Genomic DNA, 17206 nt, shown 5'->3' with positions numbered 1-17206 from the left:
TTTTAAAATACCTAAATGATGATATTTCAAGTTGTGGTTAGAGCTTTTTCATCAGATTATGCCTCATGTTGAAATAATTTAGAATCAAATGCAATCCCAAGCAGTTAGTGTGTTTAAAGTTAATGAATATATAACAAGTTTCAAAACTGCTGTTTTAGAATCATAAAACTCAAAGTGCTGTGAAAATCCTTCAAATACACTGATGCCAGATGTTAAGGAAGTATGTGACTATATATGTGTTGATATAATGAACAGATATTCTTCCACTAAACACTTAGTAGCTGATAAATTGTTCAGCGAGAAATTTTTTACTAGTTTTAAGAATGAATTTTCTATAGAAAAAATATTACTGACCACTGAAGCATATCCAATGATTGACAAAGAAAAGCTTGAGAAACTGAAGTAAAAGTATTCTATTGTATGTTCGATATTCATGAATACTGCAAATTAATTGAGCTACTGAAATTTACACTGGAAAATAATCTAGATGATGTTTTTGGTGAAATTATGAGACTGATAAAAATTCTCTTGACAGTTTCTATGACTACATCAGAGGCAGAACACTACTTTTTAACACTGAAAATAACTTTTCTTAGAAGCACTATGAATTTGAAAAGAGTAAATGTGCTTGCAATCCTTTCAATGGAGAAAAATTTCATCAGTTCTCATCCAGAAATCAAGGAGAAAATTATTGATCATTTTTAAATGAATATATCAAGAACAGACATGTAACAATTTAGGTTAAACTGATTAAGAAATTTTTGATTTTGCTCTTTTAAGATTTTATCAAGTTTCTAAATAGATTTTCTTTTTATACATGTTTGTTTCCTTTTACACAATTTTAAAACAAAGGTTAAAAATTTTCCAGAGTAGCACTCCCACTAATTTTTTCTATGACCCACCGCAGAGTACAGCCACCTGAAATTAACAGAGTAAGATAGAATGTGATTATATTAATATTTATAGCTGGAAGGTTAAATTGAGATCTAGAGTATTTGTGATATTATAATAACTATATATATTCTAATTTATTTTTTAATGTATTTAAACTTAAAACTGCAAATTCAAAAAACTATTACTAATATTTTGTACATAAACAATCTTACTTATACTCTAATCTAAAAATAATAATAGCAATAAAAGTTGAAGAGACTTTTCACTTTGCTATTAATATTTTCCTATTATAAGCACAACAATATCCATGTTTTATTTTTTCTACTTTTAAAAATTTTATTAAAATGATTCTTTCATTTGTGTAGCCCACCAGCGGCCGAGCAGTAAAGTCACTGAACACTGGTAGTTCGGTCCGAGGTTCGAATCCCGCGAATGGGCTGGCTGCATGGGCGTTTTCATGGTTTTCCCCATGTGTAACGTGTATACGAGCCAGTTTCCCTTAGAAAGTCCTCCACGAAAGCATCCCTCCCCTTAGGTAGATAGCCGTCAAGGCTTTGCCATAATCACACACACACACACACACACTATCATTTGTCTTTAGCAAGCCTCATGATTATTGATAATATCTAATGAGAGAAGTTATATGAGACAATACCTTGGAAAAAAGTTTCAACATTAAATGCAGAAAATATTGTCTTACATTTGTCTTTTGTTGCTCTAAATGTTTACAAATTATTCTTAGTGCATAAGCAAAATTACTTCTTATTGAAGTATGTGATACATAAGTAATGTATAAGCATAAAAAGATTGGGTATTTGTTATCAAAGTGGTTCCTTGAAGAAATCTAAAAAAGAACATCACTTTTCTGTGCAAGTGTCTTAAATGTACCTTATATAATTATTAGGAATTTAAATTTATTTAACACAAAAGGGCATTAGCCTGAATGGGCCTTAGTCTCGACGTGCGATTTATGTCATGCACTATAAATGGCTGTGTCACTTTTCAAACTGTTGGCCACCGAATATTATCGCCGATTACCTATTTGTTTTTAAAGAAGTTAAATAATAAAAAATCTGCATGTATGTATGTTCCTTGCATTGTGAATAAATGACAGTAGGTAGAGCTATCAAATTTTGAGGTATAGTCCTCCATCCATATGTACCTGGAAGCCGGAATTTTTAATTTCAAATTTTATATTTCATATTTTGTAAAACTTATGTGAATTTTTGATTAACAAACTCAACAATTTGAAAGTGAGCAATAACAACATTGTATGGAATAAAATATGTTTATCTTAAGTACGGAAGACTGTATATTGGAAATTCTACAAATATTCTGTTCTTAAATATTTTGTGATTTTTCTGTGGCATCAAATTTTATGTGGTATAAGTGCCAAGAACGTGATATTTAATAAAGTAAACACCCAAAACGTTTCATAATAAAAAGATGGGGAAAAAAATTTTGAAAGTCATCTTTGCTGAGAAAACTAAAAACTGATACGACAAACTAAAAAAGTAGAAAACTATAAAGGAAAAAAAGAGGGGAGTTAGTAAGCATGAGGGTAACAGCAGACTGCGAGCTCAGCAAGAGCATAAAAAACTGTAACAGACCCTTTTGCGTAATCACTTAAATCTGAACTCTTTCAGTTTTTTATTTATTGTTATTATTATTTTATCCAAATTATTTAAATATATTTGAAGCAGTTTCTTGAAACTAAATTGAAGAAAAATGCAATTCAGTAGACTTTGAAGAGACTAGCCAAATTTATAGTGTTTATATGTAATGAAATCTCTTTATGAAACTGAAACTTAAGTAACTTCAGGGCTGCTGTATTTTATATTTCAAATAAAAGTAATTTTCAGAAAAGTCTGATTTTTGTTGTTGTTTTGTTGTGTTTAAAAAAATTATTTACAGTGATAATGAAAATAATTGTTTTGTTTAAATGTTTCTGATTTTTTTATACTTTCATTATTATTTAGTCAAATCCTATCACTATGAAATTGTCATCTTCCTTTGGACCTGGAAAGACTGTATATGTATCAGGTAGAATTGCTGGCGATCCTTCACGGTAAGTATTCGAGTTACTCTTACTGTATGATTTTAGAATGTATATGAAATGAAACAAAATAGTATCAGCACGAAGAGTGACTTATATACGGAAGTCCAAAGTAGAATTTTGAAATGTTAGAGGTAAAAAGCTTAACTTCTTCCCTTCTGACATTAAGAAAATGGAGTTTCCCTGTGACCTTGGAGTGCTGAACGTCACTCTGTGCCATAGTGCCTTTTTCAGTTAAGCCTATCATACAAAAATAATTACTATAAAATCTGCTTTTTATGTAATTTAAATGCTTATTTTATACTATAAACAGAAAATCTTAATCTCAATTTAAATAAAAATTTAAAATAAGTTAGTGTGCCGAATTAGTAATAATTAAAACACTTACATATTTAAATTATTTGCATTCAGAAAGCAAGTGAAAAGTATATAAATATCTGTGCCTATTAAGCTCTGTAGCCATATTTACATACAATATTTTAAGTCACTTGTTCTGCATAAAATATTTCTAAATTCTGAATGCACATTATACTTGCATTTTACAGTTGTAGGATAAAGTAATAATATCTATAATAATAAGGTTAATCTACGAGATATTCTATTCAATAGAGTTTCACAGCATTCTAACATAATTAATGCACATTTAAAATTTGAAATGTTCTAGTTCAGCATATTAAATATGATATTGTAGGCCATTGGTGACATTTCACTTCAGTATCACATTTGATATAATGGGCCTACAGAAGGAAGTTAGCATATCATCTGGGAGTGAAGAGGCTAAATTACTCAGTGGAATATAACTATTTATAGCTTAGAAGAATAAATAATAAGTGCAATAATTAATTATAAAAGAAATTTATATGTCAGTTTACACAGCCTCTGACTGTCAATCGATATTTAATGCTATAAGAATATTACTATAGAATAGAGTCACCTTTCATAAATGCACAACACTAGCCCAAGGTGTCAGAATAAATATCTACCAATAAGAAGTAAGTTTTTAAGAGAAACTCAACACAAGTTTTTATCATGAATGTGTGTGAAATAAAAGATAAACAAACAAATAAAAGTAAAAAGTCAATTTAGTTATAAATTTATCTCCACATTCATTTCTTTGGTTTGACAAGCATCAAGATAACAATCTTTTTCTAGGTAACATTTAAGGCATCATGTAGACACATGCAATCAAAATTATTTTCAAAGATCATCCAAGCCCTGCATGCCCCCAAAAAAAAAAAAAAAAAAAAAAAAAAAGTCAATAACTGCAGTTAAAAACTTCACATTAAGCTGTAGGATCTTTCTGCTACAGCACAAATTACCCTATTGAAACAGGGATCTGGAGCTGTTTAGCTTTTCCTGCAAAGTTACACCATATATGCTAAAAAATAAGACTCCCTAAATTATAAGATCCTTCTTACATTTTAGGATAAATTTTAAGAAATAAAAAAGTATGTGAATATATGATATGAGCATGGTTCTGATTAGAATTCACTTGATTAAAATGAAAGGCAAGTTTAATTAAATACTATATTTCACTGTGGCATAGAAAGGAAAAATAATGATGCATTATTACCTATTTGTTTCATACATACCAGTAACCAGTATAGTATGTGTAGGGCTAAACTAAAATCACTGAACTAAAGATGGCTGTTATAATTACTAATAAGTATGCAGTTTGTACTACGTTGCAGTTGCTATATCACAAAATGCTATTTATGTGTTTAAGAATAACTTTTCAGTACTATATTTTAACAAAAACTATTTCTTGCTTTTAAAACATCGATCTTCTAAAACATTATTCTAAAAACATATTGTTTCTACATATATATATACAGTAATTACATGTATGGTTTATTTAGTATTTAAACAATATAATTATTTTATGTAGTTGAATAATTAAACTCCTTCCTTTTATTCTGTAATTTCATAGATTAATATGTGATTATAAGAACTATCGAATTTTAGAATAAAAATATGATAAAATAGTCTTGCACATAATAAGAATACATGCCTATTCATTTTCCAAGGAAGGTCATTCAATCTAAATCTCAATTTTTCTCAATATATTCTATATATATGTAGATAAAATTTAGTTTGGCTGTCGGGAAATTTTGAAGAATCTTAAAAATCGCTTGATATTCCAAATATACCTTTATTACTTGTGGCATTTCACAATGGGGGCAATCTGCACCCCACAATTTTAATGATGGTGCATTGCATTTTAAACAAAAGCAGCAAAGCAAGAGACGTCCTTCAGCCAGCAAGCACAAGCAGAGAAGGAGGGTGGGGTAGGATTGCAACAATATTTATAGTAAAATTTTTTGTTAATCTGATTGGCTGAAACTTATAGGCAATGCAGAAGTTTCAATATGACATAATGCGGAATACCGTTTTCAGATATGACGCAGTTTAGAGAAAGTTATTACTAGAGATAATGCACCCAAATTAAAAATGAGCAATTAAGAGGCATTTTAAATTATAATTTTGATTTGCATTTTTTTTATCTTACATATACACTCTTAGACAAAAAAAAAACGATGCACCAAGAAGGAGTTATCCGAATGGGATGAAAATCAGTAGAAGTGATGTACATGTACAGAAAACAAATGATTACAGTTTGAGAAAAATTGGAAGTCAGTAACATGTTTGTCCACCTCTGGCCCTTATGCAAGGAGTTATTCAGCTTGGCATCAATTGATAGAGGTTGTGGATGTTCTCCTGAGGGATATTGTGCCAAATTCTGTCCAACTGGAGCATTAGATTGTCAAAATCCTGAGCTGGTTGGTGGGCCCTGCTCATAATGCTCCAAACATGCTCAATAGGAGAGAGATCCGGCAACCTTGCTGCCCAAGGTAATGTTCGGCAAGCAGTAGAAAATGTGCAATATGGGGGCGGGCATTATCTTGCTGAAATGTAAGCCCAGGGTGGCGTGACATGAAGGGCAACACAACGGGCCTTAGAACTTCGTCAACGTACTGCTGTGCTGCAAGGTTGCGAGGAATGACAACCAAAGAGGTCCTACTATGAAATGAAATGGCATCCCAGACCATCACTCCTGGTTGTCAGCCGTCTGCAGGAAGACAGGTTGGTATCACACTGCTGTCCGGGGCATCTCCAGACTTGCCTTTGCTGGTCATTGGGGCTCAGTTCAAAGCGGGACTCATCACTGAAGACTATTCTATTCCAGTCAATGACATTGCAGTGCAAATGAGCCTGACACCACTGTAGGTGGGCTTGACATTGAACAGAGGTGAATGGTAGTCGGCGCAAGGGGCGCCGTGACCTCAGCCCTCTTTCTGTAAGCCATCTATGAATGGTCCTTGCGGTCACTGAAGCACTAGTTGCATGTACAATCGATGATAATGATGCATTTGGGGCTGTGAGTGCCGCTCCGACAATTGCTCGCTCTTCAAATTCTATCATTTCTCTAGGCCTACTGCTTCCTTCTTGACACTATGTGCGTCCATGGTTCACCTGTTCCTGCCAACATCGTCTAATAGTGGCATCGCTCCTGCTCAAATGTCGAGCTGTTTCGCCAATAAGACCAACTGGCATCTTTGAGCGCAACTACATGACCTCTCTCAGATTGTGACATCTGAGCATATCATTTGTTCGCGCACCTGTATGCGAGGCATACTTACTCAGAGTACACGGAATGAAATTCGTGAAGAATTTATGATCTAGAATCGCAATTTCTCCTCTTAAATATCCTGCCAGTTGCGCAGATCAGATGCGCTGTAGTGACAACCGTTCATTCTTCATTGGCAGCCAAAATGTAAAATTTTGCATTTTCCGTGGAAACCTGTATGCATATAAATTTGTGTCCAATTTGCTTTATATCTTCTCAATGTGTCGTGGTGCGTTGGTTTTTTTTTTTTTTTTTTTTTGTCTAAGAGTGTATATATGTGTGTGCGTATCTACTCATCTAGGAACACATAACAGTAAAAGATCTAGCAACCCAATATTCTATAGATAATCAGAAAGAAAAATATGCTAAAAATGGAGTTTTTGATCATCAGTGGCAAATTTTCTGAAGAATTTGATTGTTAACACATTGAGCACGGCGCCGAATTTGCTGTCGCAGCGAGATAAGCCGTATTTTTGTTTAGAATGTTTCAATACATTTCATTAAAACTAAATTTGATCACATTTCATTGAGACTATTTTTTAACTTTAATACTGTTGGTTCCGAGGACCGGCGCCAGCCAAATGAAAATTCCAGTGCCGGTCTCCAGGGACCGATGCCGGGCACACGGAAAGTGGGGACTGATGATGGCTACATGGAAAATTCACTGCCAGTCCCCAGGGACCAACACCGGCCACACAGAAAGTTCACTGCGTGCCACGCTCAACGTGTTAATGATGAACTTTCTGCCCAAATTTATGACTTCATGAAATCTCCAAAACATCATTGCATCACCAAACATAGTAGATTTGTTTATTTTCAATTTCATAATTGCACTGAATTAGAAATTTTTCATAATATTATATACTTCTAAATGAACAAAAATGATTTAAAAATTTTTGTGTAAATTAATAGACATAAATGTATGTCCATTAATTTTCAATGTTTTATGGCAAAACTTTAATCAGTTTTCCAATAAAATTCCAGTCTGCATTGACTTGAACTCTGACTGAATTTGAGGGTAAAATATAGTTTATTCTACACTCAAATAAAAAGCTACAAAATCAGTTGCTTAATTTTAATAGAGGTAATAAAAATAAAGGGGGAAAAATGATGTTTTTAGTCTTCAAAGAGACATTCTCTCAGGATTTGATGCAAAAAACATATATATTTTTTATGCTATTCAAGATTTTTTTTTTCTGCGTAATGCATTTTTAGGCACTCCAGAAATGAAATAACTACATACTATAATATTGTTATAAAAATTTATTTCATTAGGTACTGTATTTTGTGTTTGATCTGACAGATTTATTGCATTTAGTTATTAACAAATTTTGTTTATTTCACGATTTTATGTTTTGTTGATTATATTTAATTTCTTTAATAAACACATCATGTTACTAGTAAAATTTTATTTTGAATAAATATAATAAATGCTTGCATGTTATTTTAAAATGTAACATGCAGATCTAGTAGATGGCATTGTGTTTGAACTGGTAATTTCTGTATTGTGTGTGACAGAGGGTTAAGAATTATTTCCATCCTATAACCTTGTTAGGTCAAGCGAATATTTACACAATATTCATCTTGCAAAACATTGCAGTTTGTGGATTGAAGTAAATTATAATGAAATGTTTTACACATTATTTGTTACCTTTGTGGCAGTTTAACTGTAACTGAACTTTTGAAATTTTATTTGTTTTGTTAAGTATAAAAGTTATGTTGAGAAGGTGACTATTGATTTATTATATTAAACAAATGATTTATCTTTCAGCATAATGAACATGTGCTATGACCTAGTACACTATAGTAATGTGCCCAATATATTAAACTTTATATATATATATATATATATTCACTTAAATGCAAATTGCTGCCTTTTGTATTTTCAGTATTTATACTTTTTGCAAGCTCCATATATTTTATTTTAACTTGCAGTCAACTTGAGTGCCAAAATCTAAAAACTAAAGACATTGGTTTAGACTTTGAATTACAAACAATGTCTTTACTTGGTGGTATAAGTATTTACAGTGTGGTCTGGATTATATTTCAAGATTATATAGCAGGTATTTTAAATTAACAGATTTTACCCTAGAGTATTGTTGCACGTGGTTGCGGCTGTGTGCAACAACAAACTATGTGTATTGGAATTTACCAGTGTTTTTAAGGATGAATTCATAACATGCCATAAGAGCCAATTTTTTATAACAAAAACATTTAATCACATCACAATATTAAAACTTAATTACTACAGTCGACAGACAATCACGTTGGAGGAAAGCGAGTGACCAACCGCACCGACGACGAGACATGACTGTGTGTTGCCGAAATCACCTTCGGTTACAGTTAGTGATAACGGCGTGCAGTTGGCGAGTACAACACATGTTTACAGAGTCGCCACACTACTCCCCCTCCAGTGGCAACGAATTAAAGGTACCGAGGGTTAAATCGGACTCTACGTCCGGAATGTGTATACTGAGGAGCACTTGTTTTCTGGGATCCAGGCACAGGAACTGACGTAGTAGCAGATTTTGGTGTAGACCTAATAGATGAAGGTGCCTTCGAAGGAGGTGGGACTGATGTACCAGTCTCGACAGTTTGTGGTGCTAAGATAAAGGCTGGTTTGAGACGATCAAGGCTCACCTATGTCTCTTTGTCGCCGATTAGTATCCGATAGTTCTTGGATGTGCGACTTAGAACTAGCTGTGGGCCTGTATAGGTAGGCTCCAAGGTCTTTTTTGATGCATCACACTGTAAGAACACATGTGAGGATGTAGCGAGTTCTTTAGGAACAAACACAGGTCTTGAAGAATGTATGCTTGTGGGCTTGGGGTATAATGCAGCCATGGTTTCACGCAATTGTTTGAGGAATGCATGGGGCTGGACATTGGGTGAGTTTTTTGCGAGATTTATAAAATCTCCCGGTAAACGTAAATTGGTACCATAAACCATTTCAACACTTGAAGAACCCAGGTCCTCTTTGATAGCCGTTCTGAGTCCTAACAACACAGTAGGAAGGACATCAACCCAGTGAATAGCAGTATGGCATCTAATGGCCTGTTTAAGAGAGCGATGGAACCTCTCAACAAGTCCATTGGAATTCGGGTGGTACGGTGATGTACGGATCTTTTTAGTTCCCAAGAATTTTGTTAATGCAGTAAATAATTGAGATTCGAACTGCCGTCCTTGGTCTGTGGTAACGTACTCGGGTACCCCAAACTGTGAAATCCATACAGAAAAAAATGTTTTTGCCACAGAGTCAGCAGACATATCTACAATAGGGATAGCCTCTGGCCAACGTGTGTATCTGTCGACACACGTAAGAAGATATGTATAACCTAGTGATGGCGGTAAGGGTCCAACCAAATTGATATGTACGTGGCTAAAGCAAGCAGATGGTAACTCAAAGTGTTGACATGGAGTTCGAGTGTGCCTGTGAATTTTTGATTTTTGACAGTCTGTACATGACCTCGCCCATGCAGCAATGTCCTTCTGTATACCAGGCCATAATAAACGCTGTTGAATTAATGTGCGAGAAGCACGGATGCCAGGATGGGATAAATTATGGAGGCCGCTAAAAATACCATGCTGGAATTTCAGTGGAATGTATGGCCGTACCACATTACCTTGCACATCGCAGTACGGTGAAAGATCTGGTTCTAACTGCATAGGTACTAAATTAAGTCAATGAGAAGACTTGTCAGACAAAAGATGTTGCAATTCTGGGTCCTGTTTCTGACATTCAACAATGGCGGAGAAATCTGTTGTTGATGGCAACTGAACCTCTTCAATTCTGGACAGAGCATCAGCATCTGTATTTTAAGGGCCTTCTATATGCCTAAAATCGGTTGTAAACTGCGCTATGTAATCAAGATGACGAATTTGCCTGGGAGAAGCCTTGTCAGGCTTTTGTCGAAAAGTGAAAATTAGCGGCTTGTGGTCGGTATAGATAGAAAACACACGACCTTCTACCATATGATAAAAATGTTTAACAGCCTCATACACACTAAGAAGTTCGCGGTCGTACGTGCTGTATTTTGATTGCGCTGCAGAAAATTTTTCCGAGAAGAAAGCCAGAGGCTTCCATGCTCCGTCTACCAGTTGCTGCAAAACCGCACCCATGGCCGTATTAGACGCGTCAACAATTAATGCTAAAGGGTGCTTAGAAGGATAGCTAAGAGCTGTTGCCGACGCTAAATCATTCTTACATTGTACAAAGGCTGTACAGGCATCATCAGATCAAATAAGTGGCCGCGTATCTTTCTTTTTACTCCCAACCAAATATGTGTGCAAAGGTGCCTGCTTTTCAGTGGCATGAGGAAGAAAGCGACGATAAAAATTTAACATGGCCAGAAAATGACGCAGCTCCTGAACAGTTTTTGGCTCTGGGAAATTTTGAATTGCAGTGACTCTGTCACTAAGTGGGCGAACGCCCTCCGAAGAAACTTCGTGACCAAGAAATGACACTTTAGATTTTCCGAAAACACATTTTGATGTATTAATGACTACACCATAAGACTGAAATCGGCCAAGGACTATGCAAAGGTGTTCAAGGTGCTGGTTTCAGTTGTCGAGGCTACCAGAATGTCATCGAAATATGGGACACAAAAATCTAAATCTCGAAGGACTTCATTAATGAAGCGTTGAAACATTTGCGCAGCGTTGCATAACCCGAAAGTCATGACAGGAAATTCGAATATTCCAAAATGTATTATTACAGCAGTTTTTGGTATATCAGGTGGATTGACAGTGATCTGATGGTAAGCACGAGTCAAATCTAACGTAGAAAAAATATTTTTGCCTTCCAAGACTTGCATGCAGTCATGAATATGAGGAACCGGATATCTATTAGGCAAAGTAACTGAATTAAGACGTCGATAATCCCCACAAGGACGCCAGTCACCGTTTTTCTTTGGGACCATGTAGAGGAGTGGACTGGCCCATGAACTTTTAGATGGTCGACAGATTCCTTGCTCAAGCATGTATTTAGATTCTTCTTTTGCAGCCTTTAATTTCTCTGGAGGCAACCGCCGTGGTTTGGCAAAGATTGGTGGTCCAGTAGTCTCTATGACGTGTACAATACCGTGGTCATCAGTCGGTTTGCCAGTTACTGAGCGGATGATGTTAGGGTATTGCTCAAGTAGTTTGTGGAAAGGAGAATTATCGGAAATTAATTTAACTCCAAAATTAGTGGCATTTCCAATGCTACCTACCGCGAACAATTGTGTGATGGAGTAGAGTAAGCGTCGATTTTTAATGTCGACCAACAGAGAAAATTTTTGCAGAAAGTCTGCACCAATTATTGGGTGTGAAACCGCAGTGATGACAAATGGCCATTGAAATTTGCGATGCAATCCTAGATCCAAAGACATTAATATTTCTCCATATGTTGCAATTTTTGACCCGTTAGCTGCAAATAAGTTAAATTTTCCAGGTGGCCATTTGGATTCGGCAGAAGAGGAGGTACAACCGAAATGTCAGCACCTGTATCAACAAGAAAACGTCTGCCTGATGGTTTATCTGTTACGAACAATTGACTAATGCACGGGCCGTTGTCACTCATGGCTTCGAGTGACGGCCCCTTCAGTTTAAAGAGGTCTTCTGAAATTTGCATAAAGGTGTACACTTGCACGCTTTATCACCGAATCGGCTGTGATAGAAACAAATGTCTGATTGAGTACCAGAATGAGCACGTTGATATTCCCTATTATTTCGGTTCCGGGACTTTGATCTACAGCGCTGATGATACTGAGATAGTGTTTGTAAGGCTGTGACCTGCAATGATAATTCCTGGATTTGTTGTTGAAGAGATGAAATATCAACACTAGGATGCTGAACTTGACTGATTGCTTGTGGTTGGAGAACATCATGAATTTTGTCTGCCAGTTGGGGTAGGTTCTCGTTACTGGAGGCAAGAATAGCTTGGATATTGTTCGGAAGACAATTGAGCCACAATGATTGTAAAACATTGAACTTAAAATTGTCACCCGCAAGCTCCTGCATTTTTGACAATAACTGGGATGGTCGCATATCATCAAGTTGCAAATCTTGTAATAACTGCTTTAGTTTGGTGTTTTCGGACTCCTAATAAACTGAAATTAATTTTTTTTTTCAATTCCTCGTATTTATTATCTGAGGGGGGCTTCAGAACAATCTCGCGTACTGACTGAAGAACCTCAGTGTCGAGGGCGGAAATCGCAGTATAAAATTTCATGTCGTTGCGTGTTAATACTCCCCCCCCCGAGCTTGAATTGTGCATCTAATTGAAAAAACCAAAGATTGGGGTCACTACGGCAAAATGGGGCAGGTGTGTGATCAAAAGAATAAAAGTCCAAAAGAAATAACATCACCTTCGGTTTCACAGCAACGCGAGCCATTTGTTTGTCATCAGTGGCTAGAGGATTGCTGGTAGCCATAATAAATATGAATAAATACAGATAACAACAAAAAAAGAAAGATATAGTTCAAGAATATTGTTGCAGTACATGTGAAGAAACACAAAATAATTAATGTTAGGACCTGGGTTCAAATGAATATAGGAAAAAACTCACCCGCATGACGAATACATACGAATCCATGTGCGGAATAAAAGGTAGAAAATATCACCTTGATGTACAGAAATTATCCACTCGCTTGATGTTGGAACACTATCACTAATGGAAGATGAAGGTAATCCGCATGTCTGAAAGATGATCATAAATGGAAACATGAAGGTAATCCATGTGGCTGTAATATAATGAAACTGATGCGCGATCCAATAGACACGATAAGTAATCCAATACACATAAGTAAAAAATATTGGTTCAGCTGCATTTCGCACATTATTACAAGGTCTTGTTTAAGCACAAAATTTCTGCTGTGCTATAAATTTCGACGATTCATTTGGCTTAAGCCTCACTGTCCTGAAGTCACCATTTGTTGCACGTAGTTGCGGCTGTGTGCAACAACAAACTATGCGTATTGGAATTTACCAGTGCTTTTAAGGATGAATTCATAACATGCCATAAGAGCCAATTTTTGATAACAAAAACATTTAATCACATCACAATATTAAAACTTAATTACTACAGTTGACAGACAATCACGTTGGAGGAAAGCGAGCGACCAACCGCACCGATGATGAGACGTGACTGTGTGTCGCCGAAATCACCTTCGGTTACAGTTAGTGATAACGGCGCGCGGTTGGTGAGTACAACACATGTTTACAGAGTTGCCACAGTATATTAAAATTAAAAATCTGATTTCTGAGATTTTAAAAGAATGTAAAAGTCCAAAAAAAATAACAATTTACCAAATTATCAAAGAAATCCTCAACCCATCAACTAAGAAACTGGTTCTGAGAATGAATTGTAACATATCTGAAAGTAAATTCACAGTTTTGTCAAATAGTGAATCTGGGGGTTGGGAAATGAAGCCTGAATTTATGTATTATGGGATAATAAGGGGAAAAAAAGGTGAAATTCTAGCATAATTTATAAGAAATGATTACAAAAATCAAAATATAGTTTGCTATGCAGTCAAAATAAATTTAAGCAGGTTAAAAATTTATGGCATTTTGATTTTTTAAAAAAAGAGGATTTTTTAAAAGAAATGAGAAATATTCCTGATATCCAGAAGGAAAACTATGAAATTTCACATGCAGCCAGTCCATTCACTGTTAATTTGAATTCACATTTAACGAGCTGCATTCAGCAGCTCTTGGTTGTCTTGTAGATCTGATTTTTTTATAATTCAAGTCAGTTCACTAATTGCAACAGTGCAGTTTCCCTTAGAAAGTCCTCCACAAAGGCATCCCTCCCCTTAGGCAGATAGCCCTTGTGTGCTTTGACATAATTAAATACACACCACCAAATTGCAACAGTGTAAAACACAGTATTACTTTAATAGTTTTTTTAATTGTACTTTATCTGTACTATACATTTAATCCATAACAGCTTATTTATTATCATGTAATGTGTATGTTATTCACATTGTGCTAAAATGACTAAAATATGAGACATCTTTGTACAGTAAAATGATTTGCAGATTTCTTTTATTTTTATCTAAATTTTCAAGACTAAATTTTCTATTCCCTTTCTTTTTGGCTTTCATTTTATGTAAATAGGTTTTTGATTTTGATCTCTTCACTTCTTATTTTAGGTTTGCAATTGGTTGTTGTCTTTTAACAGAATATAATAATAAAAACAAATGTTTGCATGAAGAATTCTTTGTAGAATAATTAACTTTGCTTATCGGCATTTTTTTCTATCATTTTGCACAATACATTAATTAAATTGATCTTAAATTTTTCTTTTAATTTATGGTACTAATTGCAAAAACCAATTTATAATGCAGTTTTATCATATACTTCCAAGCTTTTTTTACTGAAAACTGTGTTTAAGGTGTAAAAAGAACTGTAATTAAGAACTGTGTTTAAGGTGTAAAAAGAACTGTAATTCAGAGTCTTATTTCCATTTAAACCATTCTAATCACTAAACCTCTGGGAACTTCTTTAATATCATAGTCATTTGTGCATTCAATCTTCGAAATGCATTTGACTGATTTATATATATATATATATGTTTATATGGAAGTTAAAAAATAAATAAATATTAATTTTCCTTTAATTCTCAGATTTAAAGTAAATCTCCAGTGTGGAGAGGCTGAAGATTCGGGAGTGGCCTTGCATTTCAATCCCAGATGGGATTCTGATGGTGGACCTGTGCTAGTTCTCAACTCGCTGGATGATGGTGCTTGGGGAGAGGAAATTCGTGAGCCTAATGTTGTTCCACTCGATTCTGAAATTGAAATTTACATTTTGTGTACAGATTCTGGTTATGCCGTCCTTTTGAATGGTGATGTGGCAGTTGCTTCTTTTCCACATCGTATGGATGCTAGTAGAGTATCACATGTTGAAGTTGATGGCTGCTTTGCAGTATCTCGTTTAATGGCTCCCTAAAATGGACTTTCTGTTGTATATCTAAAAGTTGAAAATCTCTTTTCAGTCATTCTGTATCATGCTTTGTTTGCTAGTGTTTTTAGTTTGTAGTCAGTAAATGCTTTATAGTATTTCTCAAAGCACTTTTTTTGTATGTAGGGAAATGAAATTACAAACCCATCTTGATATTAACCACTGTTGTAATATCTTAATTGTTTTTAATAATATGTAAGGTATTTAAAAAATGTAAAACACATGTTCTGTGGCCTTATCTTCCTTTTCTTCAATACTGATAAATCTATTGGGTTTATTTTTGAAATTTATTTCAACTGCAGGTTTACCATAAGAAAAACTGAACTTACAATAATCAGGTTTGCCCGAAGATGAAAATTTTAAAGTCAAAATCATGTTAAATCTTGTTTGAAATTATACTTTTGGAAGAGATTATCAGCAGTACATGAATTTTTAAATTGCAAATAATGATTTTGGCTGCTTTCATCATGCCACTTTATACAGAATATAGCCATACACACTGTGATTTCAAATTTAATTGCTGTTTTAAAATTATTCTATATTAAAGGAAAATGTATCTATAATTTGTTACTTACAGCATGTAAAAGCAGAAGGAGCATAAGTTTATTAAAATTTTGGTTGGTAGCTCATGTTAACCCATGTTATTGAAATCCTACATTTTGTATATTTTATATGAATATGGCCATCATGCACAAAAAATGTCACTGTGATTTTTTTATTTCAAAGGGATCAATTTATCCAACACTTAGCTATAATCTGTATCTTTAATAACTTATAAACAGAAACAAGTTATCTGTATTTTTGTTTCAAGAATAGTTTCAGAACCTAGCTTTGCATTCCTTCATGAGAGGAAAAATTGCTGTGTCTGTAACTTACGCTTTTGCAAGTATGTTTTAAGAGAATGGCCTTGCTGTGCCTAAGTGCAAAATAATATGAAATACTACTTCATATATGAAAAGAAATGTCTTGAAAATTGTGATGATGTGTGCCTAAAGCTTTCAAAATAAATATTATTATTGTGGTGCCTTTTTAGAATACTGAATGTAGTATTTTTATATTTATTTTGTGCCGTATATACTTTTTTTTCGGTTTCAACTTAAAAAATATGTAGATTGTGCAAACATGAAGTTTATTGAAATAAAACTTAACATATTTGATTTGCGCCTTCTTGTTCTGTTGTCAAATGTTTTATAGAGTTGAAATACACCAATAAGAGTTCATTCAAAACAGAAATATAAATATTTGAATTTTTAGTGACACCCTTTTAAATCTGTATGGAAATATATAACAGAAAAATTTTGAGAACTATATGGTTTTAAACATAATATATACTATATTTAGAATATCAAATTAAGCAGATGATGATTTAGCAGATGCTATTGAACTTATGCCATAAATATAATTAGTGTGATACTTTAAGGAAAAAATGAATTATTAGTCAATCTGCCCCATAAAGTTTTAACAAGTGTGTTATAAAACTTTGTAATATTGATACAAATAAAACATAAAATTTTGTATATGTTTCATACCAGCTTTATGAACTGTAAACTTTTATTAATGAAAAATCGTATTAACTGTAATCGTAAATTAACTGTAAACTTTTATTAATTAAATTTTGTATATGTTTCATACCAGCTTTATGAACTGTAAACTTTTATTAATGAAAAATATAAAACCTTTG

General features: G+C 34.1%; 1 protein-coding gene across 1 annotated transcript in view; it reads left to right on the top strand.

Moving 5' to 3' along the window:
* The window catches only part of LOC118194066 (32 kDa beta-galactoside-binding lectin-like), a 163902-nt gene extending 147220 nt beyond the window's left edge, over positions 1–16682 (top strand). The window contains exons 8-9 of the mRNA XM_035365252.2: positions 2874–2962; positions 15189–16682. Coding sequence (XP_035221143.1) covers positions 2874–2962; positions 15189–15513 — 414 coding nt within the window. The 3' untranslated portion in view covers positions 15514–16682. The remainder of the gene's footprint in view (positions 1–2873; positions 2963–15188) is intronic.
* The last annotated feature ends 524 nt before the right edge of the window (positions 16683–17206 follow it).

The sequence above is a fragment of the Stegodyphus dumicola genome, chromosome 3, assembly GCF_044657685.1.
Source record: "Stegodyphus dumicola isolate Sdum_Otavi_A_Nest chromosome 3, ASM4465768v1".
Classification (NCBI taxonomy): Eukaryota; Metazoa; Arthropoda; class Arachnida; order Araneae; family Eresidae; genus Stegodyphus; species Stegodyphus dumicola.
Note: the sequence above shows the minus strand (reverse complement) of the source record. Positions and strands in the feature narration are given on the sequence as shown.